We start from the raw sequence: 21,769 nt of genomic DNA, 5'->3' as shown, positions 1-21,769 counted from the left end.
GGGATCTCCATCCTATGCACACCACTTGTTTATTAATAGCTCCGTCAACAAGTCATTCATTTGCAGTCGGCAAAAGGATGGAGGGAGATAACAAAGTGGGAGGAGGAGAGGAGAGGGGAGGGGGATCCAAACATACATTGATGTTTCTGCCCCCCCCCCCCCCCCCCTCCACACTTTATATGTCTCTCTCACCTCCTCCTCGTCTCTCTCGTATACAAAGAAGTCAGCCCAGTGCACGAGCCCTCGTCTCCACTGGGACGCGCTCTCACTCTCGCTCTCACTTTCCCACTTCTCTCCTCTCTCCTCTCTGCTCACTGCTCCTGTTTTTCCCTCCTCCGCTCATCCTTCTCCTGGTCGCTCCATCATGGGGAACAGATGACCGCTCAGCCGTCCTGAGACCATGGGTGCCTGTCTCTGCAGAGGTCACAAAGGTCAGTACCTGAATAATCAGCCTGAACCTGCACATCTGCTGCTGGAACATCTGGATGCAGCTGCTGAGCATCCATAGAGGTCCATGCTTTACACAAAGTTACATCATGTTATTAAGGTGTGGGTGTGTGTGTGTGTGTGTGCGTGTGTGTGTGTGTGTGTGTGTGTGGGTGGGTGTGGGGGGGTGGGTGTGTGCGTGTGTGCGTGTGTGCGTGTGTGCGTGTGTGCGTGTGTGCGTGTGTGCGTGTGTGCGTGTGCGTGTGCGTGTGCGTGTGCGCGTGCGTGTGCGCGTGCGCGTGCGCGCGTGTCAGGGTCAATTACATTTTTCACCTACAAATACATTTTCCACAATTACCCATATTCAATTAGGATTACAGTTACCAGCAGTTTTTCCAATTACAATTAAATTATAATTATTTTTGTGTCCTCAGAAAGTCAATTACTAAAGTTAAATTACAATTAATCACAATAACTAAGCTGAAATAAAAAACCTAATAAACGTTAACATCACTTATGATAATGTATTCTGCTGTAAAATACAATAAAAACAAATAATGATCTAATTTCTCTCCTATCTCTTGGTTACCATGTTAGGCTTCCTAATCAATGAAAATGTTGGTTTATTATTTTTGGTGTGGAAATCTGAGCCTTTCAATTATTATTGTAATCGCATATAATTGATAATTAATTAAAATGATGGCATGATTACAATTATAATTGTGATTTAAAAATCTGTTGCTGTCCTAATAGTAATTACATTGTAATTTAGTTCAGATTATTGACTTTGTAGTTGTAATTGACATGAAAAATCTATAAAAATTGTCAACTATGACTTATTGCAAAACTGGGGAACCATGTTGCAATTCTACACATTTTACCATTAAAAGAAAAAATGAAATCGAGGTGTGTACAGACATAAAAAAGGCTTGGACGCCAACATCAAAAATATTAAAACCTATATTTTAATTGATTAGGAAGCCTGATAAGGTAACCAATGATTAGGAAATAAATTAGGCGATTAATATTTGCTTTTAGTGTATTTTACAGCTGATTTAGGACCCGTTATCATTAGAGATGCTAACAGAAAGCTAACACAAAAGAAGGGCACGTTTATATGTTTTATGCTTCTTTTTTTAAATAAAGGTTCAGTAATTGTGATTAATTGTCATTGAACTTTAGTAATTGAGAACATAATTGTAATTGACTTTTTGAGGATAAAAAATAACTGCATTGTAATTGAAAAATGTTGGTCACCATAATGATAATTGAGTTGTAATTGAACACGGATACTAATTGATTATTGAATCTCTCATGTGGTTAATGTTGAATGAATAAGTATGAGGTTTAGAGACTGATTTGAGATGTGACAGATTCCCATGAAGCTCATCTTCAACTTGATGATTTGATGATGTGACTTAGGGTGTGGGGGGTGGGGGGGTGACGGGGGTCTCACTGATTGCTTCAAGGTGAAACAACAGGACCTTGGGGCTGATGGACCTCTATGTGACTGTATTCACTGTATGATGGTCATCAGTGTGAAGGAATACATGAAATATTAGGAAGTTTACTGACATCACTTTAACATTAACGTGTAGATCAATTAGTTAAATGTTTCCATATGAACTTGGTAAGGATGTCTTTGTATAGGGCTATATATTTACTTAAATGTTCTTCAGTTAAACCAGTGGTGTCAAAGTCATTTTAGTTCAGGGGCCAAATACGAACCAGTTTGACCTCAAGGGGGCCACAGATTTTAGGATGGAAAAATGAGCAAATTCAACATTAATGTGCCCTTATACTTGCACGTATAAATGATAAAGTATGTGTGTATATCAGTCCCTGGAGGATCTTCACTTAAATTTCTAATTTTGGGGGAATCTGTGGAAATTTTGTGGAAAAATTTGAGGAAAATTTGTCAGATTTTGAAAAAATTTGTCAGATTTTGAAAAGAATTGTCAGATTTTGAAAAAAATTGTCAGATTTTGAAAAAAATTGTCAGATTTTGAAAAAAATTGTCAGATTTTGGAAAAATTAAGAGTTATTTCAACAATTTGAGATTAAAAATGACTGCCGTCATGTGATATAAAGACTGGAAACACGAGCTCTACGAATATTGTGCATTTTGATTGATTTTCTGTATTTAGAAGAGCTGAGATATCTACAACTGATTTATTTGGTCATTTAAAAATGCTTTCATGTTTTTTTCAATAATTTTTACTTTATCGAGCAGGCCAAATTTTATGCTCTAAACCAGTGGTTCCCAATCTTTTTTGTCCCGTGTACCTCTTTCGCATTTTTGTCGAATCATTTGTACCCCCTTTTCATATCAGTACCCTCTCCATGAATTGGAACAGCAAGCTCTCCTAAACCCCTAAATGTGGTTTAATTTTCAAATTCAAAACAATGAGAGTAAATAGTAACCTTTGTTAAGGTCACTTAGCTAATTATTGTATCCTATTGTCAGAAGTGTGATAAAATGGCCTCTACAGCATAAAATAATCATGTTTCAAGAAATTACAATAAAATATAGTATTTTATTTGGCAATCGTACTGTTAGTTTGTAGTGAATTTGACCAAAAAGTTGTCTTAAAAGGAACATTTCCCGATTATTTCGTACCCCCAGCAATGTGTTCCCGTACACCTAGGGATACATGTACCCCTGTTTGGGAACCTCTGCTCTTAACAGTTACACTATTTAATTTGATATTATCCTGTTCTATTGATATTGTTTTACATGTTTTGTCATTTTTATGGTGTGCTAGCACGACTGGGATGTTTATTTTGTGTGACTTTGCACTTTGAAGTGTCCTGTACATGAAAATGGCTTTACAAGCTTGAGCAGACATGACAAACGCAATCGATCTAATGTGAAGACCGAATTTTTTTTTTTTTGCAAATTTGTGTCATTTAAACATCATGTAGTGTGTGATTGAATTGTTATTTGAATAAAGGAATATTGTGTGTGCCGTGCAACCAGCAAATATTTGGTGAGGTAAAAACAGCTGTGGTTCAGGAAGCTTACATTTGAACGAGATGAAGCGAGTTGTGCACTGGTTTATAAGCTGGAGAGATGAACAAAAGGCAAACAGGAGGATAGTGGACGTGTGCAGATACCAAACCACCACAGGATTCATTATAAGGGTTATTGACCTTTGAATGACATCTACTGAGGCCAGAGATCAGACAAAGTCCCTGAGCTCCATTCATTGTGTCCATGAGTCCATCCATGACTGTGAGCGTGAGCAAGAGTATCTACATCCTGTTAGTGTTGAGTTTCCATAGCGACGGCCAATTGTCATGACGACACTTCCCTAGGGAAACCCCCCCTCAGCAGAATGTGTGTGCGTGTGCGTGTCTTTCTAATGATGTTAAATCTCCATTGACCTGCCCTTCATTTCTTCTCCTCATTCAGATTGGGTTCATCTCCTCTCCAATTATGAAGCAAACACACAGAGTAGCTAAAGTAATAGTAACTAAACTCACAATCTCTCAGGATCAAATCAGGACTCACAGCATCTCATCTATTATACATTAGAGCAGTACTGATATATTCTATTCAAGTAGAAGTACTGTTACTTGATGGACATTGTACCCAAGTACAAGTAAGTCATACATTAAATACTCAAGTACAAGTAAAAAGTAGCTCAATTAAATAGTACTCAATGTTACTTTCACTCCCCATGTTTATTTTTGGTAATAAATCTTGCCACAGTTGCATACAGTAAACATCTCATGTATAAACTTAAAAAGGAAGAAACCTAATCTGCCACAATTGAAACTTAATTTATTTTCCACAAAGGCATCTGTATAAAATAAAAGGATGTATTTCTGTACTCGTCCTGTGTATTTTGTGAGTAATGTTTTGTATTTTTGATGTTCTATTGTGTTTTTGGAGTCACAAATGTGCATTCTTTGTATATTTTTTGGTCAATTTGTGTGCAATTTTTTTGTTTTCTGTTTATTGTGAGTCAACGAGTGTGTTTTTTGCACTTTTGGAGTCACAAATGTGTATTTCTGCAGTTATATTGTATATTTTTCTGTCATTTTGTGTATTTTTGCAGTGATTTTTTTTTTGTGTTTTGTGAGACATTTCACTTTCACCCCCCATGTTTATTTTTGGTAAAAATATTGGAAAATAAAATTGGAACTTAATTTATTTTCATCAAAGGCATCTGTATAAAATAAAACCTTTGTCAAAATGCACAATTCTTTCTTTCTTTCTTTGTTTTCTATAAAATAACACCAATGGATTCATTAAACAATAACTTAATCCTCAGTTTCTAAGTATAGACACATTTATAAACTCTAAAACTGAGAAAATATCATCCAATCAATGCTGTTTTGGTGCCGTACAATACGTTTAATCTGATTGGTCGACTATGATGTTATGCATTTGATTGTTGTCTGGTTTTTCACAATGTCCGTTGATCATTTGAGAACAAAAAATATGCCTTTACTCTGTAACTGTTAGGTGTGGAAATATAATGAATTACTTTACTTCTTTTAAAACATACTTAAGTACAAGTAAATATAAAAGCAACTCAATTACAGTAACGTGAGTACTTGTACTCTGCTGGCTGTTATACGGACAACATGTATGAAATATAAAAATTCCAGCCTGGAGACACACACACACAAAGAAAGAAACAAACAAACACACAAACAGACTCACACACCGCTTCCCTTTCATACACCATAAATCTGACAGCAGTATTTGTGTGTGATTCCCCATAGAGCTCCACCTGGCTCTATCCACTCTGCACCAGACCGAGGAGGGCCAGTCGTCCCCCGTCAAGGTGAGCAACTTTCACTTTTTTCTTATTTGTTCAGACCTGAAGACAATCAAACAGGGATGTTGTTAAAAACACTCCTTATCTGTATTAAACATGGATGCAAGTGGGGGCACAAGGTGGCTTAGTGGTCAGCACGTTCACCTCACAGGTTCAAGGCTTGGGGTGGACACTTGGGTCCTTTTTGTGTTGAGTTTGCATGTTCTCCACGTGCTGCGGGTGTTTTCTCCGGATACTCCGTCTTCCTTCCACAATCTAAAAACATGACTGTTAGGTTGAATGGAGTCACTAAATTAGTCATAGCACTGAATGTAACTGTGAGTGGTTGTTTGTCTGCGTGTCACCCTGTGATGGACTGGCGCCCTGTCCAGGGTGTACCCCCGCCTAACGCCCAATGAGAGCTGGAGATTGGCACCAGCGGACCCCCGCAAAGCTGAATAAAGGAACAAGCGGGTCAGAAAATGGATGATGGATGAATGCAGGTGGTGTTGCAAACAAATGCATATTGCATTAGTTTATTTACATTTTCTGCATTTTTGACACAAAAATATATTCATATCATATTGAACCCCTGCAGTGAGGAAAACCACTGACTGTGGCCCCAGTAACTTCATGTGAACCATGAAAAGGAAAAGATTGCAGCTCACCTGCTGTGGTCTCACATGGACTCTCAAATTGTGCGTAATCAAATGTTTCAAGTGGGTTGGCTGCATATAGAATAATTAGCAAATGTCAAGAGATTCTGACTTTTACCTTGAAAAAGCGACTTCTCGCAACTTTTTTGATGTTGTTCTGGAGGCTTAATCCACGCACTGCTGCTACACTAGAGACTAGAATTATTAGCGCTACTTCAGCCATAGTTTTGAAATCTAGGAACATTTTCCCAAGTGATGTGATCAGAAGTCGGCAAAACTTGGCAAATAAAGGGATTTGCTGATCCCACAATCACAAAAGGAAGACCTGGGGTATGTTCAAAATCGCAAACTAACGTATTACACACAACACACTCAATGAGTATACTGTCTACTGTATACTACTATTATGATTAGGATGATGAGCGTTCCCACTGGAGTATACTTCCAAGTTTCCCAAGATGCTTTTGGAAGCTCCAAGGACAAAAACCTTGTTCACACTGAGGATAAATATCTCTGTTAATTCATCACCTTTGAAAGTTCTAAAAACATTTTAAGTGAGAAAGTGACCAAGTAGAATATCAACATGTGCTCATTTGATCCATAAAACTCACAGAAACACATTTCATGTCGACATTTGGGTGATTTTTGGAGACCCTACATTGTGCTACTGACTAAACTTCTTAAAAATAAGAGAATATTTTCAAAAGGGTTCAAAACTAATGGAAGACAAGAAGAGATGCTTTTGTTTTGAAAGGAGGATGTTTGATTTTTAGCTTGAAGTCGGTCCAAGGACCATTTTACATTCCGCTCGCAATGTATCATGAAGTGGCAGGGGTGGACTGTCCATCTGGCATACTGGGCATCGTCCCAGTGGGCCGTCGACCTGAAGTGGGCCGGTCTGCTACGATTTTTTGATGTGTGAGCAGAAGCAGACATGCTAACAGGTGGCCAAAAATGACAAAAACATGGCAAGAAAAGAGTGTAAAGTGACTAAAATACACCAAAACAAAGTGGCCAAAACATGGGTAAATAAAGAGGAACCAGGTGGTGTGTAATGGCAAAGGGTAGCTTTAATGGGCATAATGTAGCAATCAATAGTGAAAAAGGGAAAAATGTGGAACAAAAAAAGGCATAAATGAAGGGAAAAAGGGAAACAAGTGGTATTTATTGGGCAAATGTTAGTTTATTTGGATGAAAAGTTGTCCAAAAGAATAAAAGGAAGGACAAAAATTGGATAAAAGTGTCGAAAAGAACATGCAAAATTGGACAAAAAATAGGAAAAAGGGGATATTTATTGGCAAAAGGAAGCTAAAGTATGAAAAAAGTGTCAGAACTTTTTGAAAATGGGACAAAGGAAGTTGCAAAATGACCAAAGAATAATGGTAAAAAGGGGTTAAAAAGTTATGTATGATTAGTGTTCCCACCATGCATACTTTAAAAATGTCCTGATATCTCGCGTACTCAACCTTTCCATACTATCTAATTGGTCCAAGGCTGAAAAACCATGCTTTAAGTCCTCTGTGATCATTTTGTAGAAACCAATTCCTCAAATTAGAGCTTCAAATTTCTCCGTAGTTAAGCAGTAAAATTCTGAAAACCTTAAAGATGAAAGAAGATAATAATAAAAAAAAAACTGCATAAATCTGTACCACTATTACAGTAACTTCTCTTCCTAAAGTGGCTTCAGCAGCTTAGGTTTAAAATACCTCCCTTTGTTTGTGTCTCACTGAGGCTGAGTGTGAACGCGTCAGGATGTCTGGGTTTTTATTGTCATTATCACAATGTTTCTTCAAATGGTGAAAAATGTGTTGGTTGCGTCATCTCACATATTGCGTGAATGCATCAGAGGCGTGTTCAATGCTCATATGTGTGTGCGTGCGTGTGTGTGCGTGTGTGTGTGTGCGTGTGTGTGTGCGTGTGTGTGTGTGCGTGCGTGAGATGACAGTGAGATGACAGAAAGATTAGCAGCTATCTCACCAAGTTTAGTTCTCAACGTGAGGTGATGACGACTTCTATTATTGTTGTTTGTCCTCCTCAACAGGATGGCCAAAATCCATCCAATGGCAGTGTGGCAGATAAATCCAACCGCTATGACATCGGTCAACTAGCCACATCCTCTTTAATAGGTGAGACACACACGTACGCTGCACAAACTCTGTATTTCATGGTGTGTGTGTTTGTGCGTGTGTGTGTGTGTGTGTGTAGGCTGGCATTTGTAAATGGAAAACATACAACAATCACAATTGTGTTAACATCCATGGAGGGTTGGTAATGTAATTTTCTTTCCCTTTATGCTTTCTCTCTGTCTCACACACACACACACACACACACACACACACACACACACACACGCACACACACACACACACACACACACACACACACACACACACACACACACACACACACACACACACACACACACACACACACACACACACACACACACACACACACACACACACACAGGCTTCTTGCTCTCTTGCCGTTTTCGCTTCCTTTTCATTTTTCTTTCTTCCTTCAAAGTCGGCCTCATCTCCACTGCCTCCTGCTCTCTGTGGGGTTTCATGATCTCAGCTAATGTGTTCTGTATTCATGAACTTTTCCAACCCAGCGTTTTTTCCTATTCATGGACAACAAAATCAAGCTGTCCAATTATAAACGGAACAATCACAGACATGAAGGCGAGGGGTGTAAGAGGGGTCGATAACTGCTGTAGAAGTGACACAGTTTGTCCAATCTTGGAACACACTGTTCAGTTTTACTCAGCTTACAAGTACTCATGTTACTATAATTGATTTGCTTTTATGGGTATTTGTACTTTTTATCCCCCCGCCACAAAGAGTGGAAGGGGGATGTATGTTTGAGCTCCGTGCGTCCGTCTGTCCGAGTTAAAGGGGACAGCTATTTAAGATAGGATAACCGAATTCGGTGTATGGCATCAGGATATGAATACCTTGATGGAGTTCGAAAATGAGAAGCACGCAATTATTTTTTTTTAACTCTGCTCTAGGTATCTTCAAAGGGGACTGCTTTTCTCAGAAACTGTTTGAGATAGGATAACCAAATTCGGTGTGTGGCTTTGGGGTATCGATACCTTGCTGGAGTTCAAAAATGAGAAATGCGCAAATATTTCTTTCCGGAGTTATTGCCCTTGTGTTGTTTTTTTTTTTATTCTGCTCGAGGTATCTTCAAAGGGGACAGCTTTTCGTAGAAACCATTTAAGACATTTACTAATGTTATATTCTGATATGATAATATTTTCTTAGGTATACATCTAAGTTGTGAGTTATAAAGACAACAAATCTGGCAGGGGATGTTCATGACTATCACTTCTTGTTTGACTATATTTCTGAATCAGTCATTTTACCTCTACTTAAAGGGGACATATCATGCTAAATCCACTTTTTTAGCCCTTAAATGCATTTTGATGTATATTTAGAGTGTTTAGAAGTACAGAAAAGTTCAAATTAATCTCTTCAGGTGCTCCGTTGATATCTTTATATTCTGTTTTGGTCATATTTTTCAATCTTTTTCGATTTTTCAATTCTCTATTACATTTTTTGAACAATAACGTCAGCAGAACTGCCAAATTAGGACATCGACTCCAGGCCCAACACTTCGAGCAATCCGACATTTTTATTTCTCGCTTTTATTTTGTAGTCCAAGCTCCAGGATGCAGAAGTTACGAGATGAGAAATCAAAATGTTCTGTTGTTGGATGTAGTAACCCACACGCTTCATTACACCGTCTCCCAGCATCAGAACCTTTTTAAAGTGCCTGGTTGAGTTTTATTTTTTATAGAAATGTACCCACATCTGTGGGTAAGATCATTTTTGTGTGCGCGAAGCACTTCAAGGATGAATGCTTCATCAACCTCCACCAGTATAAAGAAGGATTTGTCAAAAGACTTTGTCTGATTGAGGGTTCAATTCCTTCTATCTTTGCAGATGATGAACAAAGCACTTCGGTAAGCTGTAAATAACGCTAAAAAGCGTGACGATAAGACGTCCCTGTCATTGTTTTGTTAGCATTAGCAGTTGCACCGTCTTCATATGTTAGCGCTGTGTGCTCGTTTTAGATCCTTGATGATATGGCCTACGTGATTTAATTTAAGTCTAAAGTTTTCATTAGTCATTTCATTTTGCCGTTTTTGTCTTTGAAAAGACTATTAAAATGCATTTCGTGACGTTAACTTGGCGCTAGCGTTAGCTCGGTGCTTGTGTTAGCTCACTTGTTAGGGTTCTGCAGGTTCATCATCTTCATTCTCATCTCGCTCCGCTGGGTCAGACTCTGGCTCGAACATGTAAAGCTGGATGGTCAAGTCTTCTGTTGTTGGCATTGTGTAAATAACGTGTGAATAAAAAGTTTCTGCGCCGCTACATAGCCATATCTCTTCTATCAAACTACAAAAATGGCCGAGCAGGGTGGAGTTGAACCTGGAGAGGGGGCGGGGTATGAAGTGTCTCATTTGCATTTAAAGAGACCGCACCAAAACGAGTTGCTCTTAGAAGCACATCAGAAAAGGGGTAGAAAAGGGGTGGAGCTATAATAATGAGGAATTCAGACCCAAGCAGTGCAGTTCTGCTTTACATAGACCACAACTGTATGATTTATATCTAAAAAGGAAGGATTTAAAACCATGATATGTCCCCTTTAAATGTGTTTTAAAATAGGTAATTTTTTTTTTTTTTTTTTTTGGTTTTAAAATGATCAATGAACATTGTGAAACTATAAAAAATGAAATGACCAGACAACAATCAAATGCATCACATCATAGTCGACCAATCAGATTAAACGTAATGTACGGCCCCAAGACAGCATTGAATGGAGGTTATTTTCTCTGAGAAATGTTTTCTTTTGAATTTAAATTGAACATTTTGACAAACATTTCATTCTATACAGATGCCTTTGTGGAAAATAAATTTAGTTCCATTTGTGCAAGATTTGGTCTTTTCCTTTTTAAGTTCATACATGAGATGTTTACTGTATGCAAGAAAACTGTGACAAGATTTATTACCAAAAATAAATGTTTAAACACAAAAGATCAGTACAAAAAATCACAAAATGACTCCAAAAACAAACAAAAAAACTGCAAAAACAACAGAAAACAACAAATTCACACAAAATGACCAAAAAATATACAAAACGACAACAAGAATAAACAAATGTGACTCCAAAAACGTGCTATTTTTATTTTAGAAAAGAATTGTACATTTTGACAAACTTTTATTTATTTTATACAGACGCCTTTGTGGGAAATAAATGAAGTTCCAGTTATGGAGTAGACATGAGATGTTGAGTGTACGCAAGGGAACCGTGCCAAGATTTATTACCAAAAATAAACGCGGGGGTCGAAAGTAACTGGTAACTAATTACTTGTGTTACAGAGGCTCGAGAAATATTACAAATAAGAAGAAGAAACACAAATTAGGATTAAATATGAGTGCACACATTACAGTAAACAAATAAATAAGATAAAATAATAATCATCATTATACAAATGTACAAATATAATACAAATGTCTACAACAATCAAAGCTGTCAGGGAACCATGGCAAGATTTATTACCAACAATACACGTGGGGGTTGAAATAACTAGTAACTTTTACTTTGAGGACTATTTAAGTATCTGAGCTACTTTTTGAGTATTTTCTGTATGACGTACTTGTACTCCAGTACAATTTCAATCAAGTAACAGTACTTCTACTCCTCACCTCACCTACATATAACATTGGTATTTTAATATTTTGAACTCACTATTTCATTGTTTGAAATAAGATGATTTTTTTCTTTCAGGCCATTAATAACACCTGGTGGAAGTGTAAACCAGGTGGAGACCATCAGTCCAATCAGACAGAACCATGTGGCCCAGAGGGAGGAGAGTTTAACGAAATATAAAGCTTAAATTAAACGGCTACAGTATCAATAATACATATTTGGGAAATACTAATGATAAATAAATAAAGACGTATTTTTTTGTAAATGTTTTTGTTGAATCTGTAAATATTGATTGTGGGTGTCTAAATGGGCTAAACGTGGAACTCACCCCCTCCATGTTTTAATGGATTAGTCCATTGTCTATTTAGAGGCTGTAAATGTGAGGTTCTGTTGGTTCACCTGTGGCTTGTGAAGGGGAAACACTGTTTATTCTGGTGTGGAAAAGTAAATGTTCAGTGCTCTGACATCTGCTGCCTTCATCAGTTTTATTTATTTTTCACTGGAATACCTCCCTGAAAGATAACCATCTAAATCACGTGGAAAACTCAAGGCTCGGGGGCCAAACCCGGCCTTTTGGAGCATCTATGATGACAAAGAAAACACGAGTCATTGTGTAAAGAAACTCACGGTTATTTGCAGGGGCTCACAGTTTTGCAGGTGCTTATTTCACATGATTTTAATGTTAAACTAAATTCTTTCAAAATCCTTCAGTTTCCACAAATTACATAATGTCTTAATTAAATAGAAAATCTAGTAAACTTAAAGTGAAGATCCTGTTGGTACTGATATCTATCACTTATTGCTTGAACATTGTCAGTTTCCTACTGTATATATTTTGTATTATCTGTAAAGTGTATACTTGTTTAACAGCATAAAATCTGTGGCCCACTTGGGATCAAACTGCTCCGTATTTGGCCCCTGAACTGAAATTAATTTGAAACCTGATCTATATCTTACAGTGTGGGCGCACAATGCAAGTTCTGAAGCACAACTGCTCAGACTAGATCATGCTTTGCAGGACAAAATATTAAACGCATGCATTTCATCTTTAAAATGATGCCCTGCAGAGGAGGCTGTATTTTCTCTACATGTGTTCAGCTTCATTCACAGTCAGGGGTAAAACCGGTTTGTTTACAGCCATATTATGTAAATATAGTGTTTTTTTTTTTTTTTTGCATTATCGCTTTATAGCCTTTTGTCACACAGAAATGAACAGTGTGTGTGTTTGTATAAGGTGACCTTTCCCTGACTGACTGTGGCTTTTTAAAAAAGCTCTTTCACAGTAATCAAGGCTGAAGATTACAGTGAACAATGTGAAAGAAAAATGTAATCAGTGGCTGTGTTCAAAATTGCAAACTATTGCACTATACACTACATACACAATAGTATATACTGTCTACTATATAATGTACTATTAGTAGAATTAGGATGGTGACCGCTCCCACTGAAGTATACTTCCAAGTTTCCCAAGATGCATTTCAAACCTACAACAAACCGGAAGCACACTAAGGCTAAATAGTTGTATTTTCCACCTTTGAAAGTTCTGAAAACATTTTAAGTGAGAAAGTTACCAAGTAGAACATCAACATGTGCTCATTTGATCCATGAAACTCACGTAGACTCATTTCCATTTGCTGTACTTTTCTTGGACTCTTATGTAGACTAGATAGTCAGACGTTTTATGTTCTTTTTGTTTCTGCTAGACTTAGAGGTTGATAGGTTGTTTTTTTTGTTAATTTAATTTATTTGGCACAACCTTTAGGTCCCTACCTACCTCCCCTAAATCATTATTAAGTGCTCTGCGTAAAACTAAAAGGCTTATTTGAACAATTTCTTTGTTGTGGCTGTTCAGTTGTGTCTTTGTTTGTCCAGAGGATAGATGAACGATCCTGGACAAGCCCCCATTAGTTATGTAATTATGCAGTCATGCAGCCTTCTACCTCTGATCGACAGCTCTTCCATTATTGTCCACCTTATTTTGTTTTTGTATTTTTTTGTTGTTTTTTACTGTTTGTTTTAACCTGTTTTATTCTCGTGACCTCGGGTACCTTGAAAAGCACCTTTAAATAAAATGTATTATTGTTATTTTTACTAATAGTCCTTTTTGTGGCTGTAACAGAAGTCAGGACTGAAATGTGTCAGATGATATCCAAGCTACACTGAGACTAAATATTTCCGTTGATTCTCCACCTTTGAAAGTTCTGAAAGCATTTTAAGTGAGAAAGTGACCAACTAGAATGTCAACATGTGCTCATAAAACTCATGGAAACACTTTTCATGCCATTGTGCTACTGACTAACTCTAACTTCTAAACAAGAGCCTTGATTACAAAAGTGTTAAAAACTAATGGAAGACGAGAAGAGATGCTTTTATTTTCAAAAGGGGATGTATAATTTTTAGCTTGAAGCCAGTGTTACATTCTGAGTTTACCTCCGTACTAAGATTCTCTTACAATCTCAGTATGTGACTGCTACGTACTGAGATGTACCCGTGCTGGATTAGCCATGCACAGAGATTACTGTACTGACTTTAATAAAAATGCTTAAAACATCACATCAGTCAATCGTCAATAAAAAACCATCGATAAAAAACCAACCAATGATGAAAAAATGATTGTCACGATCAGATTTATATGAATACAACAGCTTATTATTGTAAAGTTTCAGTAGGTTAACTGTTATTTATTGCAATGTATATTATAATACGACTGTATTATAATCATGTTTTTTTGGCAAATAAATGACCCTTCACCATCATTTCTTTGTGGCGTTGGAACCTCTCCTGCCTCGTATATTGAGCAGTTGTACATTTTTCCCTAAGAAGATAAGGAGCCATTCAGCACTCATCAAATATCATTAGCTTTGAAACTGAATTTTCAATCTCAGCACGGCGGAAGTAGCAAAACTCACAGCGTAACTGGCAAAAATTCATTTTCCGGTAGTGGGCATGCTCATAATCGATCTCAGTACGAGGTAAACTCAGACCGTGACACCGGTGCCAGGATGATTTTACATTCCGCTTGCAATGCATCATGGGGCGGTTGGTATTAATACTGTGCCCACTGTGCATACTTCAAAAATGTCCCAATAAAGTCTAAATCCGGGTATTTCTTAAGTACTCAATCTTCCCATACTATTTGATTGGAACACACTACATACTGATGAGTGTGAGTAGTATGTAAGTATGTGATTTCTAATACTGCCAAAGTCTTTTTGTGACATTACACAAATGGTTATTGATACATTTGTATAGTTTTTAGACATGAGGTTTGTAATATTTGCAGAAGACTAAAATATATATCATAGTTAAGTTTGAAACTATATGAGGTATTAAAACGTTCTCTGCCAATACAGTACTACAACATTGTATTTGTTTTCCTGCTTTTACAACTTTAATTATATTGATTTACCACTAAAAAGCATAGACTTTTAACAATCAATTTAACATTTTCTGGGGTAATACAGAGAGAGTAGAAATAAACAAATTTCAAGCAATACTAAATGAAGCCTCAGATGAAGCCCTTCCAGGTTTTTCTCTTCATTCATATTTGTCCTTCTGACCTGTATTTAAATATCAACACATTGTCACCAGAAAGACATGCAAAAAGAAATGGGAATGAAAACACATAATTCTGTGCAGTTTGCACATAGGCCAAGTGGATACAAACATGTCATAGTGGCCATCATCAGTCTGTGCTGTGAGATTAGTGTGTGTCACAGATGGCAGGACAACAATGTCAAGGAGTCACTTGGTCCTCAAATGGAAAATATCATTATTGTTCCTTCCATCCTTTTCTCATCTAGTTCCGTTTTTATTTTACATAGTCATTTCAGACTTGATACTTCACTTTACATCATGCTGTTCTCCTCCCCACGTCTCGTTCATGTCTCATTTTCAACCATTTTCTTAGCCATTACCATACATTTTACAGTCCCAGCATAATTTAGTCACATATACGACTTTGTCCATTTCTCAATGGCTTTCTTCCCTTGTAATAGCACAAAATGACTTTGTAGGTCTTATCTAGTAATGTGGTAGATTATGTTAAGCAGGGATGACTCATTGATGGCAAAAGGTTTTCTTGTGAAAAGGTTTTCACTGAACTTTCACAAACAGAAGCACCTCTTAGTGCCAGATAGAGATTAGACATGCGAGGGTTGACGTTCACACATTTTCTGACCCACTTGTTCCTGTTTTTCAGGGTCGCGGGGGTCTGCCAGTGCCTATCTCCAGCTCACACTGGGCGTTAGACAGGGGTACACCCTGGACAGTGCGCCAGTCCATCGCAGGGCAACATTCATTCATTCATCTTCGTTACTCACTTTTTACTCACTTCAATTAACCTAAAATACATGTTTTAGATTGATAAAATCATAGTCATTTTTATAGGTCAATGAAAATATAAATGACATTTTGAAGATATTTTCAGGACATCCCATGCACTTAGGTCACATTTTTAGTATGGACATTTTATTGAGGTTTGTATGTGTCGATTTTTGTGCGTCCTTATTTAACCCTTTGTTCTTTCCTTTGTTAATGTACAGGCCCTATTCAGCATGGATATAATGACAATTTTATTCAGCAATCATTTGCAAACAAGTGGAAGTGAACTATATTGAGTCATATAGACCCATTTCGTGTGTTGTATGCATACTAAATTGGGTGCATGCGCGCGCAGGCTCTCTGCGAAACACCCGGAGAACTGCATTGTACTAGCACCGGCACGTGATTGAAACACTTTTGTTTTCATATGAAACAACACGATGCCCTCATGTTGCGTTGTTGATTGCACAAATAAGAGCCCAAACAATCCAGGACCTAAATTTTACAACATACCGGCTGGTGGGCACCCTTTTCTGAAGAATAGACGAGACTTATGGTTGCGTTCTATCAAACAGAGGCTGACAGCTGACCTATCTGACACACACACACACGCACACACACACGCACACACACACACACACACACACACACACACGGAGAGAGAGCGCTGAAACATTCCAGATAAAGTAAAAATCAGCAGTTTATGATAGAAATAAATGGCAGAAAGTTGCCAAATAACCACGTTTTGTTTGTTCAGAAGTAATCGGATCAGTTTAAATGGATGAAACTCGTCCATTTAAACTGATCAGAATACGTGGACATCTTCGGTAACACGAGTACAGCAGCCCGCCTACCTGCCCGTTCATAACAAGTAAGTTATCAGCATCTAGAGACTTAATGCTTTTAGGTTTTCTTTCATATATACACTGGGTTTTTCTATCATATGTATAAATAATCTGGCCATTGAACATCGGATAACCACTAATTTTCAGGAATGCTGCATGTGTCCCACAATCGTTCACCTGTACTTAAAGTGAGTTTCCTTAAATAAGCGGCCGCGTCCTCAGCTGACAAGATTTCTACGTACTACAAACTGTTGTCGAGCCTTAACAGCGGTTCATTCATTGGCGTTTTTCAAGCGTCACATATGTAAACAACATGGTTTCTGCACCGAGTATGCGCGCACACATTATTCATGTGTCTCATTATTGTTCGCATTGAAATGGGTCAATTTATTATGCTTTATTTTGATGTCATTTACTGAGTGTGAAAACATGCAGCGGGTCGTATTGGATACTTAACTGGATTCATTTGGCTCATGGATTTTAACCCTAGGTGCAAAATCAAAGAAGATTAAGATATTTGATTATGTGTCGAGATTAAATGCAGACATTGTCTTCTTTCAAGAAACTCACTTACTTAAATTTCAACAAAATATATATTTCTTGCTACAACTCCAGGCAAAGAGAAGTCTCTGTCCTTTTCAACATTAGGTTATTTTTTAACATAATCAACTCCACCATACACCCAGAGGGTAGATATATTATTATCAGTGTGGTAGTCTTTAATAAATAGTTTGCAATTCTAAATGTCTATGCCCCTAATAATGACGACCCTTATTTTTTATACAGTTGTGCATTACTTCATGTTCTCCTTGTACTCTTATTTTCTGCTTTTACCAGAGTTTGTGAAACTCCATATAGTTGTCTGTCATAATCCTATTTACCAAGATGCAGTTTATTTTTCTATTGTACAGGTCTGGTGGCTACGATAAAGGATCATATCACCAAGCCTACAGCAATGGCCCAGGGCAGAGTTGCTCACCTCATTGAATGGAAAGGATGGGGTGGAGGTGGTGAGGCTGCCGGGGGTGGGGCTTGGGGAAAAGGTGGAATGGGACTGCAGGAGGATGAGCAATTTTACTCTCAAATGACGGACGAGATCAAGGAAGCTCGCTTCGCTGCAGGTGAGACAAAGTGATTAAGTGAAATCATGGAAAAACAAGACGTGGTCAGCAGTGATGAAGTAACGCTCTGATGCCTCTGATAGTGCTTCACGAGGCTTACTTAAACCTGCTGCTGTTATTTGATTTTCCGTTCATTTGTCAGCCCAGAAGTGAAAAAACATGAGATCATCTTCTGAAAAGCTAAATAAGCCTGTGTTTGTCCTGGTTTTTTAGGTGTAGCAGAGCAGTTTGCTTTGGCTGAGGCAGCCATGAATGTGTGGTCGTTGACTGATTGTTTTGAGCAGCCGTCCACCAGCTTACAAGGTTTGTCTGTTACTGTGTTTTTTAACCTCAATTTCTGCCCTGTGTTTATTCGGTAGTGGTTTCTTCGTGACTCAGCATGTGAATGACTCATCTTTTGATTTGTTTTTAATAGTTGAGTTTAATGGCATTGTTCATTTTGACGAGCAATGATAGAACATTAGTCTTAATCCCCTTCTTTGTGTATTATATTAAAGATTATGTAAGAACAAGGTAATATTTTCACTGCCATTTATTTATTTGTTTGTCTGTTAGCAAAAGTACTTAATGGATTTAGACAAAACTTCAACCAAAGATAGAAATTACACCATAGAAGATTCTATTGAATTATGAAGGGGATCGCTATCAATACACTGATTCTGTATCGGTTTCAACAATCCAAAATCCCTATCTTTCATTATTGGTGAAACTACAAAGATGCATATCACAGTTTGTAATTGTTGTGAAATTTGTTATGTTGGGTTTGTGCTTCAATTACCAAACAAATTTCATTCAAATTGGATCCGGATTAAGTATTTTTTAAATGATCATGGTACCATTATCAGGATCACTTATCTAGATACTTGCCAATATAAAAGAGGATATTTGGAGCTTGGCGGGGTTTGCGCTCTTAGTAGTTTTTACACATGGTCCTCATTTATCAACCTTACGAGAAAACGGGTGCATATTGGTCATATGACAGAACCAACGTGTGATTTATGAAACATTTGTATTTGACCAATCCCAGAGTACAAATGAGCGGGTGACGATAAATCAAGCGACTTTCGGAGGCCCCACCCACTGAGGTCAAACAAGAAAATAAACTTTTCCTAGACAAAAATCAGTATCCTCACATCTGAGGTGGAGCAAAACAAAGAAGTGCTTTTTGAACGTGTGAAAACTGGAATTAAAGAAGTGCATTTAAACTCTGTGGATGAAGATCAGCTACTGAGCAGGTGACATCTGCCCCCCTGTGTGCGCTGAGAACAACTCCACAGCAGAGATCCTGGAGACACACGGATATGACGTTTATAATGTGACCTCAGTCTCTATGCTTTAGGCAATAAATATCACATTAAAAGAAATCAACAAAGCACTTAAAAAAGCCTTAAAAATGACTAAATGTTAGCGGGGTTATATGGGATTCCTTGAAAGGAAAACCAAAAAAGTGGTATCAGTCAAAACTTTTTAAATTTAATTTTATTTTGTTTAATTTGTTTTAATAATTTGTTTTGATCTGTTAATGCATTTCTGCTTATGCTTAAATGACAGCTGAGGCTTGTTTCATATTTTATTTGGCTGTTCTGAACCACAAATCCACTCAGATTTGCGTACACGAGCTCAGACCTGACGTGAGATCTGATCGTAGCATATGCTCACGTCAGAATTGATAAATACTGAAGCTTGCGTGAATATGATCTGAACGCACGTCGTACGTTCAGATCTGAACGTACAGACGGTTGATAAATGATGGCCTTTGTGTCCAGCTACATGTTTTTTCTTTTAATTAGGACTTCATGCAGCAAGGTCTTGCTGATTCGTGGTTGTTGGATTTTTTTTAAATCAAATATATCTTTGAGTTCGTTTTCATCTTGTCCAAACTAAGGACTTTTCTATGCGTCCTCAGCTCCACAGAGCCACTTCATGTCTCAGTTCCTGCTTGATGGCGGAAGCGTTGGAGTCCCACAGCACCTATACAGCATTCACGGCCCGACGCCTGGCAGCAGCCTGGTTCTTCCTCTGCAGACCAACTCCACGTCTCCAATGAGCAACACTCAGCAGGACGGAGAACCGTCTTTTGAGAACAGATGTGCTACGACTGCACAGGCTGAAGTCCGACACGTGGACAGTAGCTCCCTCTCTGAGGATGAAGTGTTTTATAACTAACCTTGGAAGAGAGAACTAAGCCACCTGCAATATCTTAAATTAACTTCAGTTTGAGTCCTTGAGTCTCAAACCCAGATGTTTGTAGTTTTCTCCAGAGGATTTCAATAGTTTCTCCTGAAGGATTTCTAAACCTGAGGCTTCGATCACAAAGACTCAAAATAGTATTTTCTCATTGGTGGAGCCCAAAGCTTTGCATATGTACAGAATCTGTTAAAAGTTGTTTTTTTTATTCAGTGTGCAATGAATTTCATGGTGTCAGTTTGTGCCTGTTGGAATCTTTGGTATAAAACATCAGTTTGAATACTTTGGTTCTGTGTAAGCTCGTCCTATTGTCTTTTTCTTCTCATATCCATCTCTATCACCGTTGACACTCCTCTTCTAAATCTAGGAACACAAAGATTGAAGCATCCAATTAAGTTTTTGAGCCTCGGCTGTGATTAGTTCCAATTCACGCTCCTCAGTCTCAGAAGAGAAGGGGTAGAAGAAGAATAGAGCGGGAAGAGGAGCTTCCTGCTAGTCTGTGCAGCTCTGTCTGAGAGGTTTGGAGAATGAAGGATTTGGTGCTACCGGCCACTGTGTGCATAGTGTTAGCAGATGCTCAAACAATGAGCTGTGGTGGTTTCATCCATCAGTGTTGCCAAAGTGACTTGTTTGGTGGAGTGGTGGCTTACGTTGAGCACATTGGGTTCTTTTTTAATAATTTGAACAACAAATGCAGTTGGATGCTAATCTGAGGGAAATCTGACGTCAATATTTTTTAAATCCAGTAAATTGTTGGAAAATGTTTCAAAGCTGAACATAACATTGAAGATATGCACACCACAAGATTGCTTCCCCACACAGAGCCATTGAATGTTTTAACTCGGGTGACTATACATCCGGTTTTACCCAGACATGTCCTATTTTTACATCTTGTCAGATTTTAAAAACTGTCCAGGTTTCCCAGGGACCATGAATGCATCTCAGGAACATGTTATTTTAAAAGACCTTAACTCCGCTAATATTTGCTCTAGTGTATATCCTTTAATAGAAGAAAGTGTCCAGAGATAGGTTAAATGTAGTCATAGCCCCCGGGACTATTGGTACGTTTCCGGACCTTTTCTACATAAGCGTAATGTGACTGTGATTTCACTGTGTCAGGATGGCTGAGTGGTCTAAGGCATGGGTTCAAATTCCACTTTTGACATGTACATTTTTCCATCTTAACATATCTACCTTGGCAAATTCCACCTTTAAAAATACATATCCGACAAAAATAAACCTTTTAGGGTTAGGGATAGGGCTACAATAAAAGGGTTAGCGGGGTGGCTAAAAATGAATGAGCTAAAATACAACTGATGAAACTTTAAGTCATGTGATGCACCTATCACGTGATCTAAACTGGCCAATGAGGGGCGCTGCATATGCATAGAGTGTCAGTCTATTGATATGTTTAACTTATCCACAGAATGGGACTCCCTTCTGAGAAAGACACTCAGGGGGGAGTTATGTTGAGTTTACACACTCCAGTACAGTAGGTGGTGATATACACCTATTCAAGATGGTTGCAACACACCAATAACCAAGAAAGAAGAAGAATATTTGCTCTATCTAAGAAATTTCAACAGTTTCTGAAAGCTAAGAAGTTGCTCCTTACAACTAGAATTGTGTCATTACGCTAATTTTACGAGCACGTGACGGAAACCATAAAGATGCCAATTTTGTTTGACAAAAAGTTCAGTTTCTGGATGAATAAATGT

General features: G+C 37.9%; 1 protein-coding gene across 1 annotated transcript; it reads left to right on the top strand.

Annotated features, from left to right (window-relative positions):
• The first annotated feature begins 270 nt into the window (after window positions 1-270).
• fam131c (family with sequence similarity 131 member C) lies at window positions 271-20,071 on the top strand. Its single transcript, XM_028453631.1, has 6 exons — window positions 271-431; window positions 5,164-5,225; window positions 7,896-7,980; window positions 17,655-17,864; window positions 18,078-18,167; window positions 19,771-20,071. Exons 1-6 carry the CDS (start codon window positions 401-403, stop codon window positions 20,028-20,030), a joined length of 738 nt encoding a protein of 245 aa, XP_028309432.1. The 5' UTR covers window positions 271-400; the 3' UTR covers window positions 20,031-20,071.
• Window positions 20,072-21,769: the final 1,698 nt, after the last annotated feature.

Source organism: Gouania willdenowi, chromosome 7, assembly GCF_900634775.1.
Source record: "Gouania willdenowi chromosome 7, fGouWil2.1, whole genome shotgun sequence".
NCBI classification, from domain to species: Eukaryota; Metazoa; Chordata; class Actinopteri; order Blenniiformes; family Gobiesocidae; genus Gouania; species Gouania willdenowi.
The sequence above is the reverse complement of the archived record's forward strand: the minus strand, read 5'-3'. Positions and strand labels throughout refer to the sequence as shown.